This window comes from Muntiacus reevesi, chromosome 4, assembly GCF_963930625.1.
Source record: "Muntiacus reevesi chromosome 4, mMunRee1.1, whole genome shotgun sequence".
NCBI lineage: Eukaryota > Metazoa > Chordata > Mammalia > Artiodactyla > Cervidae > Muntiacus > Muntiacus reevesi.
Window position 1 is genome coordinate 102517058 of NC_089252.1, and position 14285 is coordinate 102531342.

Consider the following 14285-nt stretch of genomic DNA (forward strand, 5'->3'; position numbering starts at 1 on the left):
AAAGATGGTGCTCGGCGCCCCTCCTTCCCAGCCCTTGAAGGCAGAGAAGCTGATGTGTCCTCCTCTAAAGATGCTTCTGAAGTCTCACTGTGGAAATAACCCGTGGCCATGGATTCTGGGGCTTTCTCCAAGGCCATTGCATTGCGAGGACCACAAGCGCTTCTCCCTGTGGAAATTCTTCAGCTCTATGTCTACTTGAAATTTGATCGATGTCAGCGTCTTCCCTTGTTTAGAAATCTCCGTTAGATGTGATTCATACACACTGCTGTTTTCCATCACACTTCATTTCCATGTAGTTTTTTTTCCCCCGCCCTGTTTTTGAAGCGCTAGATAGGGCTCTCTAAATCCAAGCCTTAGTTTGTTTTTCGTTGTATTCGAAAAGATGGGGAAGGTAGGTTCTTGGGGCAGTAATTTCCCTATGAAAGAAATGGAGGTGAGCTTTTACCCAAGAGTCACCGACTTGATTTTGCAAATGAGAGAACTTCAGGAAAATTTTTTTGAGAGATCCAGTCTGGTTCGTGGAACAAAAATGGCAACAGTTACATTAACAATGTAACGTTTCTAAAATTTTATGCCATATTGTGACACCTGTCTCATGGAGGAAATTACCGTTTTCTGTTTTTAGAATACAATTTTTGACCATCCAGTGATTTGGGGTGCTCTGCCTGGATTTAGTCAATTTAAAGAGGGTTTTTTTTTTTTTTTTCCTCCTCCTGTTTTAGTGCGTGGTTCCGTTTTTCAGATTTACTTTGGAAAGTAATAGGAATTTTCTTATTTGTAGGAAACGTTTTTTGTTTGTAGCGAGAGTCTTGGTAAGGAGAATCTTGAATGAAGCATGTGCTTCCTCTCTGCACGTGCACAACCGCTACATTTGCACAACTGAAATTGATAGCCTTTTGTCAGTAAGATACTGACAAAAAAGTCAAGTTGTTAATTTCTGTTTGGATGAGAAAGCCAAGGAAATACTTGGTGTGAGAAACCAGGCTGAGAAGGATGAAGTTACCTCCGCTAGCATGAGGACTGTTTCTAGAAATATCTTTTGAGTTAATGTAATAGATTTCAGGGTTCAAGAGGATTCTTTAAGGGTCAGGATCATCAATTGTTTGGGTTTATTTAGTTAAGATGTATAGTCAATAAGAGAAAAATTAGATTTCAGCCTCAATTATAAATTGGTAGAGAATAGGTTAAGAGTAGATTTGGATGGACTCTTGATTGTAAGGTTGAAATAGTAGCTTGAACTTTTTCCTGTTTTAATTTTTTTTTTTTAGCTTGATACAGTTTTGCAGTCCGTTTTCTTAAAAGTTTTAACCAAAACATAACGCACGATGTACCTCATTTTAACTTCTCATAGGACCAGAAAATTGGCCTAAAACTCCTGATCTGTTTGGAATGTGGGATGGCACTAGGAACTGTTGACTAGTGTGTGTGTGGTTTTTTTTTTTAATATGTTCAGAGGCTGCTCTAAAATAGACTTCATTTGAACACACTAAAAGATATAATTGAGGAATTAAGAAGTATAAAACCTCATTTTCTCCCCAGAGTCTCATGCTCCCTTGGGGAAAATTTATATTTTCCATTTTCACTTAGGGGCAGAGGCTGTTACCTTTCTCCTCTCTCTCAGGAAGGTTTTGGTAAGGAAAATATAACACGTAAACTTTTTTCATGTTTAATGAAAATGAGTAATTTTTAACTTGTGTAAATATTTCTACACCAAGCAGCAGCTGTTCAAATAGTGCAGTAGCAGTTTAAATAGAGCTTTTAAAACTTAAATAAGCAGCTTTTTACCATCGTGGACTTCATCCTGCCCAACGTGAAGGAAGTTCATACTTGGTGATGGAATTTCATAGAAAAATCCAACTTTTCATTAAAAAAAAGAACAGCTTTATCAAAAACAGTGTAGTAGGTTCTGCTAGTTTCACGCTTGATCCCCAAATAATACCCTCTTGGAAGACTTGAAAGGTAACACTTATGTATAGAATTTGGCTAGGTATTCATGCTGGTCATCTGAGTCTTTTATCATGAATATTAGATACCTCTTCTTGAACTTTTCTGTATCAAAGATTCTGTTGCATTTGTATTTTAATATGGCAAGCCTTTGCTTGTGACTGCTTTTCCAGTAAAAATAAAGATTAGGACTTGTATTCTTGGTAGCTTAAAGATAAATTTTTGTAAGTAGAACTTTGCCTGATCTTTGTCTTCACAGTAGCAGAACATCCAAAATACTGCCATTCTAATTAAGTGATAATATTGCAAACACTTCATAGTGCTTAGTAAGTTGTAGGCGCTGTTCTAAACAGTTTATATGTGTTAAATCTAAGTAATCCTATGTGGTAGGTGCTATTCCCATTTTACAGATAAGGAAAGTGAACTACTGAGGTAAATAACTCGCCCAAGGTCACACAGCTAGTAAAAGGTGGAGTTGGAATTTGAACCTAGGCATAAAATACTTATTTCTTTTTCATTATAGAAAAGTTATTATTTTTTTTTTTTTTAATTAACAACTATTAAATTTAGTGATGTTTAGTATGTTTTCATACTGGGGAGTTTTCAGATTGACAAATTATGTTCATTATAAAATAACACATGTAAACAGTACTGACAAATTAAGTGACTAGAGTAAAATTTTACTCTTTATGATTGTTAATTCTTTTTACTTACTGGACAGGCTACTCTCTGCACTGTAAGGAGGCACTGTTACATTTTACCAAATTGTGGAATTGCATTTCCTCAGTGGGTGTTTCACTGTTGCCTTCTTTTACACTAGAATCTAGTAGTGTAAGTCCTCAAAATCAGTAACTGTACTTGACACAATTTTTCTCTTCAAAATTCTTAGAAAGTGAGGTAGTGATGATTGATTTTCTGGAAAATGTTTATTGGTTAATGCTTTATGTAGGGAACAAGATTAACTGCTCTCCTGCACCTGCAAGAGATGCATCACAAACTAAATGATCTCATGCATTTGTGTCCATACTGGTCTAGTTTAGGAGAATTAATGACCAATTCTCCTCCCACGTCCACATCTTTTCCCACAAAGTTTGGAGTTATCTTTTTGAAGACTATGGATTAAGTGTCTTAAGGAAATTTGCATGATGTTTTAAAGTTTTGGTTTTTTGTTTTGTTTTGTTTTAAAGTTTTATATGAATGACTTGTTTCCAAGTATACCACAGGTTTCCATTGGTAGAAGTATTCCAAGCAGTAAAGTATAGGCAGAATTCAGTCATTCACATAAAACATTTGATAGGATCATACAAATTGTAAGTAATGGAGGTAAAAACTCTTTGACATATTCCCTAGTCCAAAAAGGTCAAGTTTCAATGTTTGTTATCTCTAGATTTCTGCTAGAATGTTCATTCTTAATTTTACACTTAATGTTTCAGTTGTGATTTAGAGATGAATCATCCATTCCTACAGTATTATGTCTTGTAATTTTATTAGACTGGAGAAAAGTGATTCTTAAAATAAACTGTTGTGAGGAACAAATGGATATTCATTGTATTTTAGTCGTTAGTAGATATCAGAGATGGATTCAGAGAATTGCAGACCAATGTGATTGCCAGCCTACTCATACTACCTTTTCTTCCATGAATTACTGTAAGTTGAAATATATATTTTATATTTTCCATTGATATATTTTTATAATATTGGTCCATCTTATTTTATTTTATTTTTTTTCTCTTGGTCCATCTTATTTTAAAGTTTAGCTTGTTTTTACACTTAGGTATATATATATATATATATTTTACATTCACATAATCTTAATACAAACACAAAGATTGGCATTGATAACTAAATAAGTTAATAAAAGTAGTTGAAAAATGTTTCTTTGGCTGAGGAACAAAGCTATTTGATGATCTTAATTTTATGTCTGTTCCAGTTCCTTAAATTTAACATTGAATTCTTAGTATGTTTACTATGTTTTGTATGCTGCAAATAATATAAAATATTCTAGTTCTGATTTGATGGTATAATCAGTTTCCTTATTTGAATTATATATCTCCAAGTACCTTTCTCTTTCCCTGAATCCCATAAAAACACATCTATAAAAGGGACTTCCCTCGTGATTCAGTGCTTAGGACACTGCATCCACTGCAGGGGCACAGGTTCAGTTCCTGGTTGGGGATTAAGATCCTGCATGCCACATGGTGTGGCCAGAAAGGAGGGGAAAAGAAATGTTGAAACACATTCATAGTCCGTTTTGTCAGTAGAGAAACCTTGTTAATAGCAGAAGTAAAATCAGTAACTTATCTTTCTGATAACAGATTTGTTGTAAAGCCTGTACATGAGCAAAATTATGTATTCCTTAATGTCTGGAAGAATTATGACTGCTGTTAGTTAACCTTTATAAACCAAAAAAGGTTGTTATGACTTTTGATCCTGTAAAATGCATTAAATGAGACAAATATTAAGAAATGAGATTTAAAAAAAAAAGATTTAAAAGTAGACAAAAGAGGTTAGAACATGCTAGACATCAGATTCTTTTTTTCTTATAGCTAGTATCCATATAGCTAATACAATTTCTTGATCTAAAATAAGGAAATAATACTGTTTTTCCAGCTCTTGGAATGATTGGTTTCAGCTCTTATATGCCCATTTACATCTTTTATTTACCGTTCAGGATGTAGGATTTGCAGCTAGGGAGCCTACTTTGAATTCCAGCTGCCCTATTCATACATTAACCTTGGGCCCAGTTAAGTTAGCTCAGTTTCATTTGTGAAGTAGCCATAAATGAACTTCCTTGGGTGGTTTTGGTGATTAAATGAGATAATGTGTATAAAGCTATTAGTACATACCCGAAAAGGAATAATGAGCCATTAATGGTTAGACTAAAAAATTGTCAGAATCTGGAGAATGTTTTATTGGATACTGACTTCCTTATGTGAAATGGGTGATTAATATATAAAATGTTCTGTTCCCCATTTGGGTAGTCTTAGATTTATTATTGCCTCCAATGATGATACTGTGACATCTATATGTTTTCTTTAAAGAAATGACAGGATGTGTTGATCACATACATGCTTCAGTGGTTCTTAAGGACAAATAGACCACCAGGGAATGGACTTTCAGAACATTTTATATTTCTAAACTACCATTACTAGCACATTGACTTGAAACCTTTAAAAATAGTTATAGCAAAATTTTATTCTTCTAGAAAGTGATAATTGGGAATAAAAAATAGAAATTATAATTTTAGCCTAACTGCTATAGCCAATTGAGACATTTGAAATACTTAGGATACAAGTATTTCTTGTTAGACCTAAAATCTTGCACCTTTTTCTGAAAACAAAAACAAAACTCACAAGTGTTTTCACGTTGGCAGACTATCTGAGTACATTTGAGGTGACTCTAGGACATTGCTTTGGAATGAAACAAATGTTAAGTACTTTTTAGAGAGTGATTTGAGAGTTAATTTCTATATACATTTTTATGATTTAACTGATATCTTTCACTTTTGGTTAGATTGATGGTGGAAATAGTGTTGGAATATCTTTAACTAAAAGATTTTTTAGTTTTTCTTTTTTTTATGTAGATTAGTAAAATATAGAAATTTAAAGCCACTTGATACTTTTTTGTCACATTTTTAGATAACCTGAAGGCACTTGTTAGTTTAGAAACATAATCATGTATAAAATCCAACTTTAAAAATCACGCTTGGCTTATTTTGTATGTGAAAGCCTACAAAAACTACTCCACATGCTGTTTTCCCTCACAAGTTTTTCCAGTTTAGTTGGGGCTAGACACAAAGATAAAACATTTTTTCCTACAACATTCTGTAAAACAGATTTGAATTGAGAGAATGGATTTCTCGCTGTTTCTTGAGCTTTCATTTTACTTTATATAAATCACTGAGTTGTTGAATTTGTGAGACTAATTTACAATGACAACCATATTTTGGTAGTTTAGAACATATTTGTATTTAGTATAAAAAAAATCTTGACAAATTTTATTATCTTTTTTTGTTTTTACTCGTGTCCTCCTTCATTCACCTTGGGGCCAGCGCCCCAAGTAAAGGGAAGGAAGAAGGCGTTACAGCTCCTCTCGTGGAGCTTGTGATGAATAGATTATTGCGTGTATCCATCTGCTGGAAAGTTGATTATAGGATACTTTTTTGCATGTAATAGTTCTTTTTGAGTGTTTTTTCCCCCCTGTTTACTCCTGTTGTCTTTGTTGCATTATTATAAGTAATGTTGATTTTATATCCACCCCTCGCTTTTTTAGTGTGTAATTCTGAAGTAGTGGGAATCATTTGTTCTGCACACATTTTCTCATTAAAAGCTACTGCTTTTACAGAAACTTTTGTAATATATACGTTGTTTGGTAAATGAATGGATATATCCTTTGACAGTATGTTCTTTAAAGCTTAATAACTGAATAGAGAATACAGTAGAAACAGCTACTCTTTAGTACAAGTGGAACACTGTTTCCAGTAGTGGCCTAAAGGTATTTTGATTGACATTTATTGGTTCTTTATAAATAGTATCTTGAAAGAAATTAAGGTAATAGCATATAACATCTGTTCTGTGAATAACAGTGAAAGTGGTTATTTTTGGTTTGGGGAAAATGTATACATATATGTAGACTTGATGTTTGAAGTTTATAAGTCAAATTATTTCATCCACAAAGTGGAAATTTGAGGAAATTAGCCTCCTGATTGAAGAACAGATTGACTATTTAAGTATTTTTTTTTAAATAAAGGGAGTGTGTAGTAGTTGGCCAAGTAGGGAATAAAAACTTTTACCGTCTTGGTTTGCACCAGATGCAGTGCTTAGAGCTTTTTCAAAGTGTTGTCTTATATGGTGTATGGCATCGTAGTGGTTATTAGGATAGCTCGCGTTCTCCTTTTTACTGAAGAAAGTAATGAGCTTACTTGGTTAAGTTGGTTTGCCTGGAGTCTCTCACAAAGCCCCTAAATACTGGAGCTGATATTTGTGTCCAGGTTTGACTCCAAGGTCCCACATCTTTCCATTTCACCAAGTTTTCGTAGTAAATACCCTCCTAGTTTATGTTGGTAATGCAAGAAGGTAATGGATGCAGCATGTTATTCTAAATTTAGTTTTAAAAACCAAATAGAATAATTTTATTCTATAGACACCTAAATGTCTTAAGTGTTTTTATGCTTCTGCTTATGGCGTAAGCATTTAATTTGCTAAAATAAATGGTCCTAGACATACTACTTATGTGTAACATAAAATAAGAGTTGAGGTAATTTGAGTTTATGCACAGTTTCTTTTGAGTAATATACACAGACATCTTTAAGTAGTTTAGGTTGCCTAGTGTAGCATCTGCTAAGTTTTGCCAAATTGTAGCTTCCTTTTCTGCATGTGTAATGCCAGATGCTCATTCCTATAGTTTTTTCTTCAATGAATTAATCAGTATTTCTTTTACATGTCACAAAACACCCAAGTAATAGGCAGCTAGACTTTTTCTTCAATTAACTGTCTTTTGCACTTCACAAAATAAGATAGCCTTGATCATTTTTTTCACTCTATTTATAAAGTTATGTTAAAGCCACAAAAATATAAGAAACTACTTTTAAGATGGAATTTTAAAATTAATACTGTTTTTCATTTTAGCACTTTTTCAGCCATTAACTCCAGGCTCTCGGGAATTTGAAGATGTTTTAAATATTCTCCACTCATCTTACCTTGAACCAACTTCAGTAGCAAATTTTAACTACAGGCGTGCTTGCTTGATACATAATGAGCTTTTGGAAAAGGAGGTATGTTATAGATTGCATTTTGTAAGATTCTTCAGAACCAGTTAATAGCCTGGTATTTGTTTTACTTTTTTAAAAAAATGCTGAAGTTCTTTGGAAAGCCAAATTATGAAAGGGAAAAACAAGTTTTAAATGATATGTTTTTTCCCCTAAACACTATTGATATTGCACTGCGTTTATCTGTGTGTTACTGTGTGATTGTGTAAAATAACTTCTTTTACTAAAAATGAATCTTAAGCATAGTGATACCTTATAATGGCATCATTGTAAATTCATCAGAAGGCTTTTGATCTTTCAAGCACATGTTAGTTAAGTGGAATCTCTAAGAGTGTGTTGTGTCTTAGGTTCCAACGTTAGTGAAATAAAATATGCATTTATTTTTAGGATATGTTTAATTTTTCCCTTAATTATTGCCAGGTAATTGAATTGAATTTAATATCATTAGTAGAAATTCTTAGTGAGAAAGTGAGAACAAAGGGGTGCATTTGAGACTTTTAGGTAGTGAATTCAAGTTTCATGTACAAATTAGAATACTGTTTGAGTTTTGGTTTAGGAAAAGCCATAATAATCTTGGAGTTAATACAAATGACATGTTTGGAAATATTTGATGTGTATACTGCTTTCTAATGCACATGAAATGCTATTAATTTTGTACTTTTAAAGTTGGTTAATCCAGTGCTGTCAGTATTTAACTTTGAAAGGATCCCTAAAGTAACTGTTACTGGCTCCCAGAGAAAATTAAAACCTTGGTAGTTTGATGTGGTTTCATGGTATGATAGGGATTATTTGTTAATTCATATAAAGATTTAGTCTAATTCATTATATTATTGAAGATCAGTAATAGCCTGAATATTGCATGTAAATCTGTTAGATACAGGCTCCATATCTGTATGTGTCTAAAAGTGAACGCTAGCAGTTTAGGGTGACTTACAGTTCAGATGTACTTAGATCAAGTCACTCTTATGGGTATGGAGCATGGCTTATGTACTTGGCACTGAGAATACAGTTGCAAAGAAATGAAACATTTTTCCTTGTTGTAATTGGGTTTATAGTCTAGAAGTTGGTCATTAAACAAAGATTTATTAAGCCACCTACTATATGCAGTGGGTCATCCCTGGTGGCTCAGCGTTAAATAATATGCATGTTAATGCAGGAGACATCTGTTCGATCCCTGGGTCGAGAAGATCCCCTGGAGAAGGAAATGGCAACCCTCTCCAGTATTTTTGCCTGGGAAATCCCATGGACAGAGAAGCCTGGTGGACTACAGTCCATGTAGTCACAAAGAATCAGACACCACTCAGCAATGAAAACAACTATATGCTATGCACCATGTCAGATAAAATGAGAAATCCAAAGATAACCAAAATATGAACTTAAAAATCTATGGGAGGGACTTCCCAGTGGTCCAGTGGTTAAGAATCAGCCTGCCAGTGCAGAGGGACACAAGTTCGATCCCTTGTATGGAAAAATCATACATGCCATGAGGCAGCTAAACCCATGTGCCACAACTATTGAGCTGCTCTAGAGCTGGAGAGCCACAGCTCCCGAAGCCTGAGTGCCCTAGTGCCTGTGCTCTGCAACAAGAGAAGCCACTGTGGTGAGAAGTTCCTCTAGAAGAGTAGTCCCTGCTTGCCACAACTAGAAAAAGCCCGTGGCAGCATCAAAGACCCATTGCAGCTTAAAAAAAAAAGTGTGGTAAGATTTTAATAGAATTTTAGTTAAAGTTGTTCAGCACTAGAGGCTTATTTAACTATATTTTAAGACTAAAGAGCTAATTATAATGAGGAAAAAAATGGAAGTGCAGAAATTTCAAGGAGAGAAAAGATAATTTCCATTTTGGTAGGTTTGGAATTTTTTTGCTGTGCCTCACAGCTTGTGGGATCTTAGTTCCCGGACCAGGGATCATAATTGGGTGCCTAGCAGTGGGAGTGCAGCGTCCTAATGACTGGACCACCAAAGAAGTGCTGATCTGGAATTTCTGAGAAATAGAATTCCTGAAACTCTTCACTTGAAAAACATAGACACGTGCTAAGGCATTGTTACAGATTTAATTTCATTTAGTTTACAGAAAAGCGAAGAGAACTGAAGTTTGATGGTCGTTTAGATAAAGAACTTTCAGAATCCTATGCATTTCTGATGGTCGATCGGTATAAGGTAAGTGAACTCATTTTATAAAAAATAATTTGAAAATGTTTGCATTGTAGGTTACTAAATTTGCAGTTATTCAGTACACTTGATTTTTATAAACTAACAATTTGTTGATGTATAAATGGAAAAGTGATTTAGTAGCGCAGAGTATTTCATTGTTTTGTGATTTGTTTTTCAGATATGTTCATTTTTTTCTTTGATCAGAGCTATTCCCCCCCCCCCCCCCCGCCGAATGTAATTGATAATAAATACTTTTCCTTTTATTAAAGTAGATTATCAGGTGGGAGGTGGGAGGGAGATTTGAGAGGAAGGGGACATATGTATACCTATGGTTTTTTCATCTTGATATATGGCAGAAACTAGCATTCTATTGTAAAGCAATTATCCTCTTACTAAAAATAAAGATCAAAAAAAGTAGATTATCTTCTCTATTGCAGATTATATGTGCTGAGAACTATTTTTTCTCCTTTGATGTTTAGATGGAGTTACTGTCTCTAAAATATTTTGCCAATTCTAATTCTCCCTAAAAGGGAATGCTTATATATACGAATGTCGTGAATTCTGAGTATCTGTCCGACTTGGCATAAACAAAAAATAGATTTCAACTATGGTTACATTGGAAATTTAAACCAGTTTTACACTGATATTTAGTTGTTATAAGTAAACTAGCATGCATATTTATAATTTCTGTAATGTAAAAATATAGTTTAGAGGCTTGGATTTTACTTAAAACAAGTTTATAGACTATCTTTTCACATTTTTAATGTAATGTGACTGTAAGATGGCATGTTTTGTTTATTTAGGTTCAGAGCATATGTGAAAAAGGACTACAGGTGGGCCAGTCCAAAATAACAATTCTTGGCAATCCTTCCATGGGTAATCTTTTTTTCTTTTTCCATATACCTACTCCTATATTGCCCTTTAAAATATATTATCTAGTTTTGCTGCAAGTCCTGAAAATTCAATTCATGTATGCTTTGTCGTGTTCCCAGAAAGAGAGACTAGTTTCAGGTTCTGCAGTGTAAAACCAGTCTTATTCTTTGTTTCTGATTTTGCATACTTGGAATTGAACAAGGGTTATCTTTTTTTTCTTTTAATGTCTTAGTCTAGTCCTAGTGATACTGAGAAATTTGATTAGTTTCGTGTTTTTACTGGTTTTATTTTTGCTTTGGTTCAATATCAGCTATCTTTACCGTCATTACATTTTTTTTTTAAAGTGTGATACCTTTTATCTCTTGTAACTATCTCCTTATCTCTTATTATAATCTTATAATACCTCATAATTTTATCTCAGAATATTATATAATTATAATACTTAGGTTAAGTATTTGGACTTTTTATATTTGTGTCTTTATTAATAATTCTTTCATTTGTCTCTTTACTAGGTGTCTATCTTTCTAGGTATGCTGATTTACTACAAGCTAATCCTTTGGAAGCTGGGGCAGTGGGTGATGTGGTTATTTTTAAAATAATGAAGGTAATTTTGACTTTAATAATTCAATATATCAAAGATAACATTTGATTTGTATTAGGAGTTTAATTAAAAGCCAGTAGTTGCTTGTGTTTGGTATATAAGATACTTTTTAGAGAGATTTGCCATCTTTAATCTGAATTTACTGAACCTTAAAGTTAGCTTTCCTTTCCAACGAAAAGAATGAAAGAGGGAAATATGTTGATGATGTCACTTAAGCAAGTGAAGAGTGTTGTGAAGAAAGTTTTTATTTCCTTGTATTAAACAAATTCAAAACTTTTTTTCTAGGGCAGAGTAACTTTTTTTTTTTTTTTTTTTGAGGCAGGGTAACTTTTTCTTACTGCTTCAATATTGTTAAAATGTTTTGGCTATTAACTTTATTACCAAGTATTAAAGAAAAAAAACTGTTATAAATGATCTGTATTTAGAGGTATACTATCATATTAATGTCATACAGTCAATAATAAGGTTTTGATGGACGTGAAAGATTTTCTCTATTTTAGGGTAAAATAAAGAGTGTATATGACCCCATGGGTGTAAAAAGTTCAGAATCTGTATTAAATAAAAGTGCTTCGGACCCAACACCAAAGCATGAATGTCACGTGTCGAAGAATGTTAATAGAATTACATCACTTCTGGCTTACAGAGCCTATGAGCTTACTCAGGTAGGTGCCTGGATCCACTTTAGCGTTATGACCTCATATCAGTTTGTCCCTAAATACTTTAAAATATCTCCCTCTCCGTTCCCTCTGCCACCACACTAGTCTAGGCTTAGCACTGCCATCGTCCAGTGATTCGCCCTGCTGTTTGTTCAGTGTTTGCAAGACAGCGCAGAAACATACAGTGGTCCTCCTCAGGGTGATACTCAGATTCCTTAGCCTTTCTAGTTCTCCCTGCTTGTAGATTGACCTCCAGCCTGTTTTTTTGTATGATTCCTGCCCTCTGCGATCTCATTTCATCTTAAAGCCTTGGTTTCTCATGGCCTGAAAATTCCTGTCTGATAAAATATTACTCAACCTTCAAGGCAAAGTTAAAGCCCCCTGAATTACCTTAATTATTATACTTTGTGTTACTGCTTTGATAGATTCTATTTTTATTAGTATTTTTCTAAAATTCAAGCAGTTCATTTTTTAGCTTTATTCAGGTATAATTGATTTATAGTAAACTACACATACCTAAAAGTATAATATTTGATATCAGTCATGGTTTTATATGGTGTTTGACTATAAAGGAATGTTATTCTTTTTTTAAAAAAAAAATGTGTATATCTAAAGGGATTGTGTATAGAAGTGGTGGTGCTCACCTCCTGGAAATGTTCTCTTTTTTTTTCCTCCCTTTCTTTGATGTTTTGCCTTATTTACATTAAAAAAAAGTTATACTTTCTCCTTTGTTTTTGAAGAATCTCTGTGGGTTTAAAACCTTTTAGCAAAAATTATATTCACCAAAATCATCTGGACTAACTCATTTCATTGCCTTCTGGACAGTAGTAGTATTGTCACCGATGTTTGTAATCTCTGCCACCTTCCCTGTATTGCCTAGTCTGCAGTTGGAGTCAAGAATTTGTTTTTCCTTTGAAATAATGAGCATAGTAGTAGTTTGCTTGAGATTGTGTTTTTACTATTTTATTTCCATATCAGTGACTTTTGTGAGCTGACATGGAAGTTAGGCTCCATTTGTTAACAGTTTTTTGAGGAGGTTTGTTGCACATTCCCAGTGGTCAGCTCTTCAGAAGCTGAGGAGTTGAAGCAGCTCTTCAGAAGAACTTTTTTAGTATCCTGTCATTTGAGATACATATATACATACAATGCGTGTGTGTGTGTGTTTATAAGCACAATATTTTTATATTATGAAATTAATATAAAGTACAAATTATTTTAAATAAATTGACAGGCAGTGCTTAAAGATAACTTTTCATTAGAAATACTTCAGTTATATTGTGTTTCTCAGGTATCAGGCAGATAAATATAACATTCCACTCTGTAATTCTTGCCTTCTTAAGAGAGGTAACTGCATTTTCTTATTTTTAGTATTATTTTTATGAGTATGTCTTTGATGAGCCAAGGCGAAGACCAAGGCACGTGTGTCCATACGCAGTTGTGTCTTTTGCTTATAAAGACGATATACAAACTCAGAAGTTCGTACCTTCATCAAGGTAAGACTTGTGAATCTTACATGTCATTTAGAATCTGTTGTCACGTATCCTGCACTGCTGAGTTAGGAGGAGCACTTTGCATTTTTTTGTTTTTGCTTCTTTTGAAATTCATTAAATACAGGATTGTTAATGATGACTTTTAAGAATTAAATTAGAAAGATGTCTGGAAATAAAAACTAAAATTTACTAAAACCTCATTGATAACCTTTTTTTCCTGATAATGAAAATTTGTGTAGTTGGTATCAGTGCTGTTTTTTGTTTTGTTTTTGGCTGCCACATGGCATGAGGAATCTTAGTTCCCCGACTAGGGATCAAACCCTGGCCCTTGGCAGTGAAAGTGCAGAGTCCTAACCACTGGACTGCCAGGAATTCCCTCAAATGCATTTTTTTTTTTTTTTTTTTTTTTGCTGCCCTGGGTCTTGTTGCTATACAATAGTTGCTGCAAGCAACTCTTTAGTTGAGGTACACAGGCTTGTTGTAGTGGCTTTTTTTGTTGCAGAGCACAGAATGATCATCCTCTGGCAAACTATACATTTACTTTTTGACTGTTTTCTGTCTTCCTTATGAGATTGTAAGCTCTGTGAAGGCAAGGGTTTTGTCCTCCCTGTAATTCTGTTATCCAGAACTGTGCCTAATAAATAATAGAAGCTTAATAAATATTTATTGAACAATGAACATGTTTAAACACGATTGAGGCTATTTCTTCAAATCTCATCACCATAATTAAGTAATTGACAGAGACTTTAAAGGACTAGATTCTCTCCTAATGGGTATTTTTGGGGAAATTTTTGAGGCAAGTA

General features: G+C 33.7%; 1 protein-coding gene across 12 annotated transcripts in view; it reads left to right on the top strand.

Moving 5' to 3' along the window:
* The window catches only part of TASOR (transcription activation suppressor), a 48915-nt gene that overhangs the window by 738 nt on the left and 33892 nt on the right, over positions 1-14285 (top strand). For 7 of the 12 annotated variants that reach the window (XM_065933452.1, XM_065933461.1, XM_065933457.1 and 4 more), the window contains exons 2-8: positions 3502-3591; positions 7572-7717; positions 9776-9868; positions 10666-10738; positions 11248-11339; positions 11837-11998; positions 13361-13485. In XM_065933452.1, coding sequence (XP_065789524.1) covers positions 3502-3591; positions 7572-7717; positions 9776-9868; positions 10666-10738; positions 11248-11339; positions 11837-11998; positions 13361-13485 — 781 coding nt within the window. The remainder of the gene's footprint in view (positions 1-3501; positions 3592-7571; positions 7718-9775; positions 9869-10665; positions 10739-11247; positions 11340-11836; positions 11999-13360; positions 13486-14285) is intronic. The other 5 variants (XM_065933455.1, XM_065933456.1, XM_065933460.1 and 2 more) reach the window with 1 other exon arrangement.